At 44.5% G+C, this 17,105-nt stretch overlaps 1 protein-coding gene across 3 annotated transcripts in view; it reads right to left on the bottom strand.

Moving 5' to 3' along the window:
* Positions 1-17,105, bottom strand: part of WASHC1 (WASH complex subunit 1) — a 42,514-nt gene that overhangs the window by 4,584 nt on the left and 20,825 nt on the right. For all 3 annotated transcript variants that reach the window (XM_065742612.1, XM_065742611.1, XM_065742610.1), the window contains 4 exons: positions 6,105-6,216; positions 5,273-5,419; positions 980-1,116; positions 37-172 (listed from right to left, as the gene is read on the bottom strand). In XM_065742612.1, coding sequence (XP_065598684.1) covers positions 37-172; positions 980-1,116; positions 5,273-5,419; positions 6,105-6,216 — 532 coding nt within the window. The remainder of the gene's footprint in view (positions 1-36; positions 173-979; positions 1,117-5,272; positions 5,420-6,104; positions 6,217-17,105) is intronic.

Below are 17,105 nucleotides of genomic sequence, written 5' to 3'. Positions count from 1 at the left end.
AGGGGAAGCGACCGCATCCCCTCAGCTACATCTCACCTGCCGGTCCAGCTGTCCCCTTTCAGTGATGGAGAGAGGAGCATCGAAGAGCTTCTCTTCTGTCTCTGTTTCCAGAGCCACATGGGTCTTGGTCACTGCTCCAGCTAGTGGATCCAGGAAAACGTACTTCTTGTACCTAGGTCAGAGGGCAAGCATTTCAGCAAGGCCACCTCAACAAACAGTGCAAAGGACTTGAAGGAGAGCTCCCAACTCCCCCAAGCAGGTGGAACATGTTGGGTCCTCCCTCAATCTCCTCCTAGCCCTTTTTCCTGCCTCACTCCTCCACAACCAGGAGCCTATCAGTTCTCCAGCCCTCCAGCACATACTTCCATCCTGCAGCAAAGCCCTACCATGCTGCCATTATTACCTAGCTCACCTCCCACTTTCCAGCCTGAGACTGCCTCAAAACCTTCAGTAAGACAATAGTCTCTCCAGGTGCCTTCTTAATCAAGGGGGATAAGGATATAATAACAGGAAATAATTCAGTGGCTTGGGAAGAAAGAGAAGGTCCAGCAGCTGAAAGCTCAACAAGGACTTGAGGTCCAATGGGAAAGGGAACTGCAGTGTGTATGGCAATGGAGCCATTAAAGCAGGGACAGCAGTTAAGTGTTGCTGTGAGGAGCCATCAGGAGAAACAGCAGTACCTAAGCAGGCACATGGGGCAGAGGACACGTGACAACAGCTCTCAAGGCTGGTGAGAACTTACAGGTGGTTGACAGGAAAAAAACAAAGCATTAATCTGTAGAAAGCAGGTGAGTGGAGGATTCCACTTAAGGGGCAGAATGAGTGAGAAAGGGTTCCTGGGACATACCAAACCCTGTCCCATCAGGAGTCTGCTAAGCAAGATCCCTAGGAAAGCAAGCAGCACCACTGCCCTGAGGCAGGGATAGATCCTCTGAGCACAAGCAAAGACAGGTGGCCACATAGTACTGAGCCAGCTCACAGGTTCTCCGTGGTGTTGAACAGCAGCAGGGAGCTGAGGGAGCTGATGTTCCTTGGGAGGCTGCCAAGACCTTCTTCTGCATCATCTTCCTGGTGAACTTTGGTGTTCACACACACAGGGAAGTACTTGAGTTTCTCCTGCAAGAAGACAGACAATGAGTAATGAAACACTAAAAGCACAGCCAGTGGGACAGCTCTCCCCAGCCACCAAAACCCATACTGCTGGTGCCACTGTAAAGTCCAGGAACCCTACTTCTCCCTCTCTATCTCCCTTTGAGCAAGAAAGCAAGTGGACAACACTGCAACCCCAAGTGGCAATGTCATCCATTCAGGCTCATGGAACAGGCTTTTGGCGCCACAGATGGGCATACTTAGTTGGTGTTTCAGTGGCAAGAATCCACCAAAATAAAACAACCACCTGGGTTCTACAACCAAGGGAAGGGATTGAGAATTGTTTTCTGAAGCAAGCATTTGCTATAGTGTCTCCAGCTGGAAGACACCAGACATTTTCATGCAAGCACAGCCCCCAGACGTCTCTATTACCTGCCCTCTGCTGCCTTCACCTGATGTTTTAGGGGAGGTGATCCCACTGGCAGGGTATGCAGAGAAGGCAAAGGAAGAAGGTAAGGGAAAAATGGCATGCCTTCACTAGGCAGGAGATCAGGCAGAAGGGAGTGCACAGGGTGGAACGTGCCAGATGGTTTCGCAAAGCCTGAGGGATTTGCAGGAGTTTTCAACTCTAATGAACTGAAATCTCCTCTCTCTTGGTTCTAAAACTTCATGCATAATATATAGAACTCCCTTTAGAAAAGAACTTATTACATCTGAACTGCTTGACTTTTATAGAGCACAGGAATTGCCATCCCAGATCAGAGCAGCATTTCAGCTAGCGTGACAGCACCCGCTGCCAGATGCTCTGGGGGATGATGTTCAGTGACCACAGCACACTGCTGCATGCACGACACTACAGGGAGGAATTTGTGCCTGAACCCAGAGAAAGCCTATTGAACAGCATACTCTCATTCTAGACCCCTGTCCACATCCCTCCTCAGCACTTCCACAACTCTTTCTTCAGTCAAACTGAGACCAGCAAGCAGCAGCCGCCTCGCAGCTCCGTGCTGATACAGCTTCAAATGCTGCCCACAGCCCTCCACTGCCTCGCCACTTCCAGCACTGCTACACACACTCTGTACTCATAGCAGGGAGCTGGAGACCACTGCTGGCTCCGTTTTAAGACTGCAGCTCAGCAACGTGAGCAATTTCTGCTGATGGAAATTTCAGGTTTGAAGTCAGTGGTCAGAAATCCTGGGAAATGGCTTAGTCACAGCTCAGCAGATCCACTGAAAGTTTGCATGGTGCTCTGAGTCTACAAACCCTGTAAGAAAAGACTGGGAGGCTTTGATTATTTTTTTTTTCTTCCAAATAAAGATTCCAACTTGTGGAAAATACGTTGAAATCAACACCTTGCACTTCTGCAGCAGCAAGTTGGCAAAAATACATGCATAAATTGTTATTTAGGGACTCTAGAAGCAGAGATTCAGAAATAAAGGTTCCTTTTGAGCATTAATATTCATTTTACAGCGTTTAATTTTTTAAGCGTGAGAGAGTACTGATGTTTTTGCTAGAACTGTTCACACACTTAGCCCTCAAGTCAAATATATTTTTTTAATTCTCTCTTTGTAGATTTCAATTAGCACTGCAGGACTGTGCGTCACTTTCAGGGTGGAGTGAGAAACCAACCGTTACCTACATTTGCTTGTAAGTCTGATCTAAGGCAGTTATAAAAGCACAAAGTGTGCTACTCCGAAATGAAAATCCTTCTAATTTAAATGCCACCAAAGTGCAAGCCTTAAAATATCTAGATCTGTTTTGATATTTAGAATAGGTACCTGTCGTCAATAATATCCTGCAACTGTGAATTCTGCAAGCTGACACATCATTTAAGAATGAGTTTTCTTAAAGTGACATGAAGACCGTAAGCCAAAGGTCCGTCAGTCTCAATGTACTGAAGCCATGGAGTGTGCCTGAATGCTCAAGTGCCTGAACGTGGTGATTTGGCACCTAGGAGGATCCTGTATGGTGCACTTCCAGGCACTTTTCTCCCTAGGAGCCTATGGTTAATGATATATAAGTCACACTGGTTCTTAGGTTTAATTAGCACCCAATCTTATGATGGAAATTGGGGTGATGCATCAGAAACCCCCTTCTCACTCATGCTAATGGAGGCTAGCTGGACAGCAGTTAAAGGTTAGGAAGTGCCTGCCCCCACCCATGGTGGACTCTGCACAACTCACAGGGACAGACAGCCTCAGGTTACTGACACTGCTGAAGTCTAATCAAGTGCCTCCAATAATCTCCAGTAATCGGCAACTTTCGCTCGGACCTCTCCCCAGTCCCAGATGAACCATGTTTCCCACACTCTGGTGGAAAACCTGTTTTCCAGTCTCTCAAAGGGCACCTCAGCACTCAGACACATCCCATTCAGAAAGGTAGTGCCCAGCACCTCAGAAGCCCTATAATGCCACAGCCAGCTCACATTTAACAGCACCTAGCTGCTAGGGCAGCCACGTGCAAAGCAAGTGAGTCAGGCTTACCATGAGGACCTCATCTCCAGTGTTCTCAGCTGTGAGAGCTTATGTTACCAACCTATGCCTCAGTCCTCTCACCAGCTGAGTCTTCATTTGCTTGTGGAGTGGAGGACAAAAGAGAATTTCCCAGAAGGGAAGCATTTTTAAAATAAACTTGCAGAACCACGTACAGTTCTATCTCAAATGTTTTCGCCCCAGAGCACAAACCCTAAGCATTCAGCACAGTGCCATTACTTACCCTCAAAATGACAGGAGCAGAGCTCGCTTTCCTGGTGGGATGTGTGTGTGTGTGTGTGTGTGTGTGTGTGAGCAAAGTTAGCAACGGCCACTGTGACTGCTCCCAGCAAAGAAGCCCTCATTAGAAGTGAAAACAGGCGGTGAGCCTCTGCTGAAAGCCCTGAATAATTGAGGAGGGTATAAATGCAAACATTAGACTTCTCTCTGTCACATTTCATTACTGCAAGGCACATCAGGCTCGTGCTCAGCTGTGGATAAGAAGGCCCTGTCCCCTGGATGGTGTTTGGACCACAGTGAGCCCAACTGCACAGCAGCTGCCACTCTTGCAGGCCCTTCTATCTTTCATAAGCTGGCAGCTGCTTTTCAGCACAGCACTGTCCTACCCCACAAGAGTTGAGGATGATGAAGCCACAGGCCCTCCCAAAAAAGAAATAGTCCAAAGGGAGAACTGAGTCACAGGAGGAAGAAAAGAAGCACAAACATCCAGTGGGGTCTGCAAAAGTCCCTGTGGTGATGGCAGCCTTGATTATGGAGAGCAGAACTCCAATGGAACAGAGATTGCCTGGGTGAGACAAAAGGTGGCACTGCAGATGAATGACATAGGCTGCAAGGAAGAGCTTGCAGAGCTTACCAGCAGGCCAGCTGAATGGGCACACCATTTGCTCTTTGTGGGACATTGCCTCTACCAGTTGATTCTCTTTTCCGTCACCTCTCTGTATGGGGCTGTACACCAGCACCAGTCCCCCCCCTTGCCAATGCCTGTGTACCTCTGCTCCCCGCAGGGCTCTCTGATGGGATGGGGCCAGCACAATAGCAGTTGGCTTGCCCCATTCGGATGACAAGTCCCTCACAGCTGTGCCCTGGGCTACTGCCAGGCCTCAAAGGATGCACAAACCCTGCTCAAGTGTGCCAGCTGCCCATTCGGCCAGCAACCCCGCTTCCTGGCCTTGCTGAAATATTCATAATCACCTAGCTGTACAGAGGCCTCAACTCCATTAAAACTCGGGAAAGTTTAGTGTGATAAAACATTCAGTGGCGGGTTTATTTTGGGGCCAAGGCACATAAGGATGAGGAAGCAAGCCTCTTAAGGGGAAGAGAGCAGGGAAGCTGTCAGCTTGAACCCTGACCTGCCAGGAAGAGCACATCTGCTACTCCTGGCACAGCACACATGCAGTAACCTTTACAGACAGCAACTTGTCCTCTCTTCTTTCCAACCCGGGCAAGGACACTTTGACCCACATAGCTGGGGTGTTCCTTCACACCAAACCTATCGCTTCTCATACTACTCTCAGAAGCATCTCCCTGTCACTCAGCACACAAGAAGGGAACAGGACAACAGCACCTCTTTCAACACTACCTGCTGCAGACAACAGCTGTTCAGCTCCCCACCTATACCTAAAATTCTGGTCTACTTCATCAAGGAGACTTCTCTTCACTTGTTCATCATGGTCTTTTCTCCTCCTCCTTACCTGCAAGGATTTTTCATCCAGCATTCGGTGCTTGCTCTGGATCTTGTGCCTTGGCCATTTCTGTTTAGATGGGTCTTCTGCACCAGCAAAAATCGAACAGTACTCCTGCAGCCGTTCAGGGGCAGGATACTTGGCACTGGAAAATACCTGAGGAGAGATAAGGAGGGATTTCAAAATCCCAGCAACTAAGCAATCTTCTGCTACAGAAACACGTGGAGTAGATTAAGGCACATGATCTGTGCTGCCTGTACGAATGGAGAGCCTTGGAGCCAACAGGCTCCCAAGGGCTATTTCTACAGAACCCATCAAAAAGGCCATCAATTTGGAAAGCTGAAGTGACAAAAAACCTCTCTCTGTAAGCAGTAGGAGGCCACAGGTAAAAAGGCTTCCAAAGTGCAGGAAGGGAACTGGAAATGCTGTATGAAATGCGGCAAGAATGGTAAAAGAAGGACTTCCACCAGTTTTACACAGCTCACACAGATAAACATACACTAAAGGGGAGGCTCTCTAACAGCAGCTTCTATTCAAATAATGTAAGAACACGAAACGATGGGGTGCTGGGCAAAGCAAAGCGCAAAGCTGTTTTATTTCAAAGGTAATAGCTGAGGCAACAACTTATACAGGCCTCGTATGCCAGGAGCTGGGTGGTCCATGGGTTTTATAATCATTTAGCTGGCCTTGTCAGAATGGGGTTCTCATCACAACTCCTGCTCAGCAGCAAGGCACAGAGAGATGGATGGGCAGCATCTTTTTCTGCAGAGCTTTCCTCAGGGGTAAAGACAGAAGGTGGAAAGAAGGAGGGAGGCCACACAGCCTTTGTTGGAGTCACTACCTTAATAGCCTTCTTGCTGCCCTTGATCTTCTCAATCTTTGCTTGTGCGAGCGTGACTCTCTCGCTGATTGCCTGAAGCTGTGCCCGGCTGGTTTCCACTCGCTGAGAGATCCTAAGGAACAAGGACATTGCTTAAGGGTAAGAATACAAAGCCAGAGATCTTTTGGCAAGAGCCAGTGGCCACATCAAGGGGAAGGATGTGAATCTCAGCAGACTGGATTGTTTCACAAGGCAAAGTAATACCTGAGATACGCCTGCCTTGGTCCCGTTCAGAGTTTCTCATGTGCTCCAACGTGAAACAAAGACTAGTCTGTGACTTTTTGCACAACATTCTCCTCACTGAGGCAAAGCACAGTAAGACGGAGAACTGCAGGACACCAGAGAGCGGAAAATCCCACGCCTCACTGCAGGTTCAGCTAATAAGAAAGTCACAGCCAGTTATCAACTGGCAGCAATATTCTCAGAGGAGACCCTCCTCCTCTGTATATAACTACGAGGTGCATCCCCACTTCAAGCTCAAACGCTAACAACTGTTCTGAAACTTCATCCCTTTAGCAAAACCAACACTATGGCTACACAATCTTCCAGGAGACATAACACTTCATTTCAGCATTGTTTTGTAGCAAGAAGCTCCAGCGGACCATTCTGTGCCTGTAAAAATCAACTTACAAGCAGCCAGCTCACCTCCTTTCATTCTGAAAGACCCCCACTTCTTTCTCCAGCCAGCTTTAAGTGTTTCCGCTTGCTTATAACCACACACCCCTCTTTTTGAAGGCATGAAAATCTTTCCTCGTCCACAGGGCAGGAAAGCACACAGCCTGTTCTACTCTTTTTGGAATGGGAGAGGAGCACAATTGAACCTCACAAGATCCTGCCTCAGTAGCATCCTCCACTTCTCCATCCTTGTATTTTAAATACAGCCTAACAGCTTGTATTTTGTACCAACATAAAGTGCAAATCTGTTCATGGTTTCCTTCCCACATCCTCCTGCCATCTCAGTGGAGGAAGTCCACACTGCTTCTATACTTGATAGTTATCAGAGTAGCTTATGTTGTTCCTTTCAGGGTGCATTTCCTAGCAGCTGTCTGCAGCAAATTCCATGTGTCACAGGGCTGTCCCATTGCCTTGTTTTGTTAAAGCGAGAAATGCTTCCCAGGGACCTAAATCTTCTCTAACTGTTCTTCCCACTCAATTTTCCTACCTCACAGTTCACTTCTTTTGCAGATGTTTCATAATCGTATTGATTGACCTCATTCCCAGTGCTGCTCCTGGGGGCACCTGGCTATTTTTACTTCCTTCAAAGATGAAAAAAAATTGGTCATTTATTTCTGCTTTGCCTCTCTCCCTCAAATCAATGATGTAATTTTCCCACTTACCTGTGAGTAGACCTCTGTGCTAAAAGAACTCAGCAAAGCCTTCCCGAAGCTCTAAGTGAAGACAAGGTGTCAAACACTTTTAGTCAGCACTCTGCTGACTCCCAGACCCAGATCTCAGGGGCCAACGAGGCATACATTTCTTTTCTAAAAGGAAATGTTAAGCAAATACTCAGGCGAGCTCAGGCCTGAAAACCAGTACCCATTCTCCACTCTATTACTCTGTAATGCGAGTAGGTCAAGCATAGCAGCAATTTCTTCCCTCACCACCTGCCTCACATTATCACCGCTCCTTCTCCCCAGGTATCAGCTCTTCCTCTCCCTTCCCATACTCACTCCTTCTCTTCCCAAGAAGAAAAAAGATTTTGTAGTACACTCCGAAACCCCAAACTCTGAGCACCGCAGGGTATCTCTGCAGCAACACTGGAGAAACATCCCCCAGAAACCTAGAACAATGCGAGGCCATGGCAAGCAGCAAGATGGACTTCAAAGAGGAATGTCCAATCCAGAAGAGAAAGAAAGAACTCAACTACAGCTTCACCCTTGCCTTCTATTCCCAAATAATTAAGAGTGACTGCAGTCACCCACAGAATGGCCGCAGTGGACAGACTGCCTGCTCCCAGCACAGGGCTGGGGAACTTGTCCAGCACTAGCTCAAGTCTTTCAAATTGCTTTGGCTGCTCCCAGAAGCACCCTGTGGTCCATGATTTCTCCTATGATCTCTGCTCTAGGATTTGCCAATCTGACAACAGGAGGTCTGCCAAAAACCTTCACCTGAGCTTCACCAGAATCCAGTTCCCAGGCAGCTGAGAACACCATCACCATCTGAAGCCATCCTGTGCCCATCTTATTAGTCACTGCTGTGTTATTTTGCTCTCGGTACTCTTTTCTGCTTCAGGAAGTCCTGTAGTTAGATTCAATGTGACTTTAGAGCTGCAAAGAAGCAGGAGGCACACAGGGACAGCCCTCCCCTGCCTTGGGCAGTATGCATGCTGCAGGACAAGGGAAGAGGGGGCCTGCAGAAGGAGGAATATATTCACCTGCCTTCAAAACCCAGGCACAGAGCCAAGCTAACCTTCCTGTCCCAGTGATTTTCTTTGGGGAAGTAATACATGTGGCAGATTAAATCTATCTCGTGGATTATCTCTTAATCCATAGAGACTTTTATTTTTATCTATGCAGATATTAAAGCCAATCTTTCAGCTGCTTTGACTCAAGCTTTCGCATCCTCTGTCCCTCTACAATCTTTACACAGTCAAGCCCCATGCACCCCTCATCTTCAACTGAGGTCTCCCTTCTCCTAAAGCCTCACCTTGTTCCCTCAACCTCTTTCCCATTTTAGAGAAGATTCCCTCTAAGCACCCACAGCAGTTCTCAGGAATATTCCCTCCCACCTCACCACTGCCCTGACAGGCTGTGCATCTTCTAGCCCATCTGCAGCCATGGAGTTTATCTTTTCCTATTATCTCCTTATAACTTCTCTGATAATCCTCATATTCAGGCAGCTACCGAGAAATCTCCTCTGCTTCATCTGTGCCTGCTCAGAGGGGAAGGATTATTGTTCTCTTACTCCCACAGGAAAAAGACACGAAGCATTTGGGATTGGGCATGAAAGACACAAGATGCTTCCTGTCACTTACCTGCTGTGGTAATAACCACATATTCCTCTTATTCTCCAAGCACTCCACAGTGCCAAGTAAAAATTGAGATTTTTATCATCTATATTTGCTTGGGATTAGACAGCATCAGAAAAAAAGAAAAAAATTGGAGAAGGTTTGAAGGTTTGCTGACAGGTTACCTGAAAGGTGACTCAACAAAGCAGCTTGAGGAAAGACAGAATTGAGCTGGAGGGAAGTACCACAGCAGAAGGGGGCCCTTTCCTGTCCATGTTCAGTGCACACATCACCCAAAAGTGACAGGGATGACAAAACTTGGGACACGAGAGAGAGTAGAGGTGAACTTCACATCAAGGTGAATGAGAAAGGTGAGGCAGCAGAGTCTGGGAGCAAACCTCTCTGGAATACCAAAGAACTTCAATTTCATGTCTGAAGTACAAAAGTAAGCGATCAACCAAGGAGAAAGAACATTACAGAGCAGAATGAGAAACGAAGTTGCACAGGAGAATAAGGCAGCCAAAGTATTAAATGACTTTTTTTTTTTTTTTCTTAAATGAGAACTGTTCACATCACAGCAAGTCAGACTTCTGGTCTCCTCCCAGCCCAGGCTCCAGTCCTGAGAGATAGCAGAGAGATGCTCAGCATTGTTATTCTAAACCTCTAGGTACATATTTGTTCTATAAACCCTTGGCTTTTTGCCTAAAAGTCAAGCTGCTTTTTTTTTTTTTTTTTTCCTAACAAAGAGTGGCTTTATTAAATTCCTCCCCTACTGCAAGAGGTGTAAATCACAGGAGTTGGTGTTTATGGTTCTTGAAATTTAGTACGTCCCCAGACTCTACAAGCAGCCTGGTGCTGAAACAGGGTAATGGTGAAGAATAACACTGTTGGCTGCCATGTATCCAAATTACTGGTAGCAAAACCAGCAGATATACAATCAGATTTCTAGGAAAAGGTTCAGTGGGTCTCCAAAAGTAAGAGAAGGACTGACAAGGTGAGGAGAGACCATGTGCAGCCCAGGAAAGAGAATGCATTGTTCCATGATGAAAGCAGAGCAAGGTGGTGCTGAGACATCAGCTATCTGTCTTTCCATTCAGGCCACAGAGCCCACTCCTTCCAGGGTCCCAGGAAATATGTAATTACTCTTTTCTATGACTATTTGTATGCTGTGGCAAAGAATAACTTCAACTCCCAATTTGTGTAAGAATCTCTTTGGAAGAACACCATGGGCTTTTATGGCTTCTCAGGTTGCTGCAGTGATCAAGTATCACCCCCAGTCCCCATAACTAAGGGCTTAAGTGCAGAGTCCACTAGGCCGAAACAAGCCAGGAGAGCTAAGGTAGAATATCTTAGTGCATCCTGTCTGGCTAACAAAGAATCGAGTTTTACGAGGCACCATTGTGTTCCTTACAAACAGCCTTACTGCAACAACCAGCACAGCCAGAAATGGATGGTGAGAAGCTGGAGAAGCCCTTTCACCACTCCCAATGAATGACTCTACACAGCAGCCAGCAGCACTGCAGAACTGAGATGGAGAGGGCAAGAGAAAAGCTGCTAAAACGTTTTACTGTTTACAGCAATCCAGGAAAGCATTCAAAGCCAGTTCACAATGTCAGTTCACCTCAAAAGTTGGGAAGGCAAAAAGCAAAAACACATGCTTTTACAGAAAGCCAAATATACTCAGCCACTCAAAGAAAGATCAACTTGTTTGCTTTCTGCTCTTCTCTCTCCTTCATATTTAAGCAGTTTTTAAAGTCTTATTTCATGTCTGAGTAATCAGAAGCTGTCATCATACATCGTCTCTGGCAGAAAGAAATCCCAAGTGAGACAGTGCAATCAATGTTCCTTCCTCCATTAAGGGTTTGGGTATTATACTAATTAATGTTTATCACACTTTGATTGCTCCTTAGCCTGATTTGCAGGTGTTTCAGTATTCACATATTGCCCCACTCCTGCAATGCCAAACAGCTTTCCAGCCTGGAGGGTGATCAAGGTTGTCAGGTTACCCTCAGCATGATCTGCTCTACACCGCTCTTCAGAGGTTGCGTTCTCACACAAAAGGAACTTCACAAGGTGAAGCAACAACTTAATTCACCCTGAATGAAGTTTACACAGAAATGGAAACTGTTTTAAATTTCGACCTATCACTGCAGCACCCACTCCTCCACAGCACTGTCCTCCTCTCCAGAAAAGCCTTCTCTTTTTCCAAAAGGACACAGACGAGTTCTTCCTTAACTTTCCAGCCTGTATACCTGCCTCCCACCATGGGTTGATCTCAAGGTGGGGACAGCCTTTCTTTTCTTTAAAATAAATACAGTTGAAAGACTGTGTTTGCAAATAAATCTACTTACTAAGTAGATCTTTCAGTTTAATTATACAGGCTGTTTTTTTGGTCAAACTACTTATCCGCATGTCAGGATGTATAAACACAACAGGTTCTACCCTCATGGCGATAACTGCTGGTAAGGATGGTCTGAAGTAAATACCAGGGAAAAGAATGGTTCCTTCTACCAGTTCTGCTGGACCTTTACAGTTGACCTTACAATTTCCTCTGGAGCACTACTGAAGCAAATACTGAATTACACTACGGAGCTGTTTCCCAGAATGTCAGCTACAGAACTTATCCTGAAATACCAGGCAGAAATGCCTTCAGTAGTGTAACCGGTTTGTTAGCTATATAGTCTTCACTTCTGGCACATTTTTCATGAATGGTTACTCACTGAAGTTCAATCTTTTTAGTAATAGCCTTAAGTGTTCTTGTTTTGTTGTTTGGTTGGTTTGGTTTGTGGCTTTTTAAATCACTACTGAAGAGAAGGTTGCTTCTTGTTTGGACAGGATTTTATGAGACTGTCAAAAGGAAAACACTGAATTTTGTTTCCACGTTGCTTGAAGTTATGCATCATATGTGGCAAATAGCTTGAGAAGGTGTTTTGGCACCTTGTAATCTTAAATTAATCAACTGTGCACACAAACATGATGTTTCTCTTGCTCCTTTCTCTCACTAAAACTCCTTTCTTAGAATAGCCAAAGATCTTTTCTGTTCTCACAGATCACCACACAGAATCACAGGAAACTTCAGCATGGAATCCAGGTGACCCTGTGGTGAGCAGTAGCTTTCAGCTTTTTCTGGATCACTGAGTGTTGAAGAAACTCCTTCCCACACTTCATTCCGAAACCATATCTGATTCTATACAAACAAGTCTTTCATTATGCCCTTTACTCAATCAAGATTTCACTCCACATTTGCTGTCAGCAGTAGTCAGAGAAGACAGATCACTGTGGATCTAAGCATCTGATGTGTGCCTTTTCCCAAGTGAGGCTGTGAGAGAAAAATGCATGAGCCACCAGCCCAAACTGGCTGAAGCTTCTGAGCTTCATCTGAACATGGTAACAAAAGGAGCCTAGCACTTACAAGCCCACAGCAGCTTCCCCATCCTCTGCCTCACTTGGAGCCAGAGCAGCCTTGCTACAACACAGTTACAGAGTAGGGAAGTAAGAATGACATTTGCAGTGTCTTTCTCACCATGAGAAAGGAAGCCCACATCATCTCAAGTGTGACGAACAAGATTATAGGTTCATAGGTTCATAAGGTTGGAAAGGACCTACAAGATCATGTAGTCCAACCATCCTCCTATCACTATCCCTACCCAACTACTATAGATGATAGGCTGGTTGGCAGCAAAAGACCAGGAAGTTTTTTTTTATCCCCAGCTTTTGCAGATAGCACCTAAGCAGCTCTAAATCAGTGTTCTTGACCAAGGCAAGCAACATCCAGCTGTGCAACGATGATTAGAACTGTTACCTCTCCTTCAATTTCCTATAATCAATTGCACTCACGCTCAAATCTCAAAAGGCACCTTCTACGATCAAACAAACTAATTGGAGCCCAAATGCTTCACAAAATAAGAGTACCTTTTTATCGTGTTTTTTATCCAACACCTTTCTTGAGTGATTAAAGTACTTTGAAGAGATTTCCATTTACTTTTCCCCCAAAAACTCAGGGCCCCAGAGAGAGGCCACTTTGTAACTGAATTGAAGAGCTGAACCTCTCTGCTTTGTCTGAAAGGTGCTCTATCATTTCCATGAAGCACTCTGTGGCACATCGGTGATCAGAACCTTGAGAACAGTTCTAGACACGATTTCATTTTCCTCAGTGCCCTTCTAAATTCATCTTGCCCAAGTGGTGACTTCTAAACAGTCACTAAGAATGGAAATACTGCTTTCACAATAATTCCAGAACAAATTTGGACAGTATACTTTACAATCCTCCCTCTCCACCACAACATCCAGGACCATAGATTCATAGATTCTGCTAGCCTAGTGCTCTATTTGTAAAAGATTAACACAACACATATTCTCACAGACCAATGCCTTCAGCAGCAGTTTATCCCCTAATCCCAGCTAACAAAGTAAGCATGAAGCATAATAAAAGGTATGATTTTGGCGATAGTTTGTTATTTATTTTGTTTCCTAAATTGTCCATATGCTAGAAAGGACAAAGAAAGCTCTGCCTAGTGCTCAGTAACCCAACAGGAATTAGAAGCTTCTCAAACTAACTCTGATAAAAGTCCTGGGTTTGGTCTAGAACCAACAAAACCTAAGATGCCACTTTCAAAAGCCCTGTTGTTGAAGTGAAGCCAAAGAAATCTAGACACTGGGCCAAAGCAACAGAAAGAACAAGACATTTTCAGTTGGGCTCGATGCTGGAGTTGCTGAAATGACTGGCATGCTACATACACTTAATTGATAACCAGAGAAACTATTACTGCTGCACTAACTTTGGGCAGAAGTGCAACAGCATTACCTTCTTTTCTACAAGGAATGTCCTGTCATGACTTTTAGGCCCCTCAAGCATTTCTTATGTCCAGCTTTGACGGCAGATCTAAAATAAAATTCCTCAAAGTAAAATAAAACCATTTACTCGCCTTTTAAAATATGTATTAATCCAGAATAAGGATCATACTCTTGAATAAATTAAGAATAGCACTGAACTCAGAAAACACTACATTATCCTCCTGGGGTTTCTCTTTAACACGTTACTTTTAAGTCCTTCACCCTCTCCTCTCCCTCATGGCATAGCATGGTAGATTCCCACAATAAAGTGATTATTTGGAGGACTTACATTAAGGAGTTCTTATTCTTCCTCTATTATCATCTGCAAATCGATCTGCTGGCTCCAAAAGCGCTGTTCTGTCTCAACTGTCAAGTTGCATTTACACCCAAACCCTAACCTACCCCATTCTGAAAAAGCCCACTGACAGCACCACAGCTAGTCAAAAAGATGGACCGCCGAAAGAGAATTTAATCAGTCAAGTGTGAAGAACAGACCTTTGGCACTCCTGTTTCCTCCCCCAACTCTCTCCACAGTGCACACACTCCCATCTACAGAGGTGGGAGTCAGTAATACACATTTCAAGCCTCTCGGTGTTATTTTCCAGACAGTTTTCTCCACACTAGATCCCTGATGGAAGTCATGCCTGTAAAACAAAGTGACTTGTTTGCATCTCTTCCTTCAGGGCTGACTGAATAGACAAAACTCGTCCACAGGAAGAGAAAATGATTCCAACACATGTGTGAGAGTCCGGCATCTGAAGCTGGTTGAGAAGGTAGAGCTATCACTTTGTATAAGAAAAGAACAACATGACAACTGTGTCAGGAAGAGGGGGAGAATCAGATAATACTGCCATACCTGCAGGCTAAAAAACAAGGAAAAAGGGGAAGATTTTTTCTTTTGCTGTAAAGCACACACTAATTTGTTAAGATCTGCTCTTCCTCGGCTATTTCCAGAGGAGAGTAATAGTTACAGCCATTTGAGGTAGTAGTGGGAAGAAAGGGATGCCTCTCTGGATGGGAAATTCCTAAGATCTTTTCCAAATCTCTGTTAACGTCAACTTCTTGCCTTAGTAGTTTGTAGATGTAACTTATTGCTGGATAGATCTCAATCAATGCATATCCTATGGAATAGATCCAGTTCCTTCCAAACCACAGTCATCCAGAGCACTTCAAGGAAAGGAAGCTTACTCGGCTGCACAAACAGCACTTTCAGAAGGGCGTCAGTTTAGCTGGGATCAGTCCTGGAGAAAGCACTCAGGGCACAAGAACTGTGCAAAGGTATTAGGGAAGCATACTCAGCATTTGCATGCTAAGAGACTCTGCCACGAGTGCTCTTTGCGTTAGTCAGTCACAGGTATGGCTGGGATGTCAGTACCATTTCTGCTCTCTGGGCAGCTCCACCGAATTCCTGAGAGGACAGCACCATAGACAGATCAACAGCATTTACATCCCCTGCCAATTTTTAATTCTTTATTTCTCAAAGGGCTCTTAGTGCACTTCCTATAGTGCACTCCCACTTTAGGGCTCAGTGTGAGATTCTTTTCCCACATACCTGTACAGCACTATGGATACAACATCACCACTATCATTTCTGGATATGCTACTCTCAGGCTCTAGGATATTACAATTTCCAGCCATTAACAACCTCACTGTTTAACAAATCTTAACAAATCAGACTATTTCTAAAATCCATAAGCTTCTACAAGCACCTCTACAATTCCATAGTGTTTGGGCTCCATGCTACTTCTTCATTCCAGAAAAAGTTTAGTAAGCAACTAAGTCAATAGCAGAGAGCTATAAGCTCTTAGGCTTCTACATCTCAAAACCCTTGAGAGGAGAGGTAATTATACCTCCATACTTCTTGTTATAAGCTAGCTCACAAAAGTTTTAAGTCAATTTGTATCTGTTGAGGTATACAAAATGACCCATCCTTCAACTTAGTCACAGCTCTGACCTCAGATTGACAGTGTTTTAAAATATTTGTTGAAAGAAAGCAGTGTTTATCAAGATAATTACTTCTCACCTTCATAAATGAGTTTAATGTTTGCTTCTTTTCGTCTTCCTGCTACAGCTTTTTTTCCCCCCCCATAGATGATTTTGAAACTGGCTTTTTAACAGTTTTGCAAGACAGTGAATAACAAACAATGGCAGCTACTACATGTGGCAGCTCATAGTTAAAATCATAGCTCTTTAAAAGCTGTAGAGTTGAGCTGAGCTGTAGAGAATCTATAGATGGTAGTAAACCCCTTTTAGCCTACAGATATATTAAATCCCATTACAAACAAAAAGCAATAAAAGCCAAGCCAGAAAACCAATACGATCTGCATGTGATCGGACTAAATGTTCATGTGATTAACGAGTTCCTTCAAGATGCAGTTTTGCTGCGTGGACAGAATCTACACACCAAGAATTTCCTGTGCTATTAAGTACTTTTTTTTTTTTTAATGTGCTTTAGGATTATCACAGACTTCTGGGACAGCTCTTTTCAGAAAATCCAACTCATATAATTGTAGGCATCAACATCCCTTTTACAAGGCATTGCCATAATCAGTCTCACAGAAGCTCATGTTGGATCTCTCCTGGCTCATAAATGAAAAAGAATACAAGCCAAACACCATCAATTACTTCAACAGAACTTAAAAGCTGCTAATCAAAATTGAGTTTTCTGCAATAGAGCACACAGCACAGGCAAGGTTATCAGGGTTAAAAAATATGTATATATCAGCACAAAACAATAAACCATATGTACCAAAGTTACCTAAGATTCTCTTTACCACTTGTCTTTTGTACTGAGCATGCCATCTGTTTTGATCAAACTGCCTCAAGTTTCCCTTAGATATTCAACTACCAGGAAGGGCCCCTGGAAGCATGGAGAGAAACTACTCGAGAGCTCTGTTAAGTCTGAAATTATTGCCTGACTCCTTATTCAAAGCATCCTTGAGACCAAACCCAGGAGTGGGGAAACACTTCTGAAGCCTTTACATTTTAATTATATACATTTTTTTAACTACTTACAGCAAATTGATTTATCATCAGTTTAGTAGATTATAGCTAAGACTTGTGTTCCCTTTTGTACTCCTAGATATCCACTTCAGCAGCCTGGACACAATTTTCCCTCATTTTGTTTTCAGAATGAAGCATTAAGAGCCCTTCTTCCCCAAAGAACATTTTCTGTAGTTAAT

The sequence above is a fragment of the Cyrtonyx montezumae genome, unplaced genomic scaffold (assembly GCF_038088225.1).
Source record: "Cyrtonyx montezumae isolate F1298 unplaced genomic scaffold, pur_monq_1.0 scaffold_3, whole genome shotgun sequence".
NCBI lineage: Eukaryota > Metazoa > Chordata > Aves > Galliformes > Odontophoridae > Cyrtonyx > Cyrtonyx montezumae.
The sequence above is the reverse complement of the archived record's forward strand: the minus strand, read 5'-3'. Positions and strand labels throughout refer to the sequence as shown.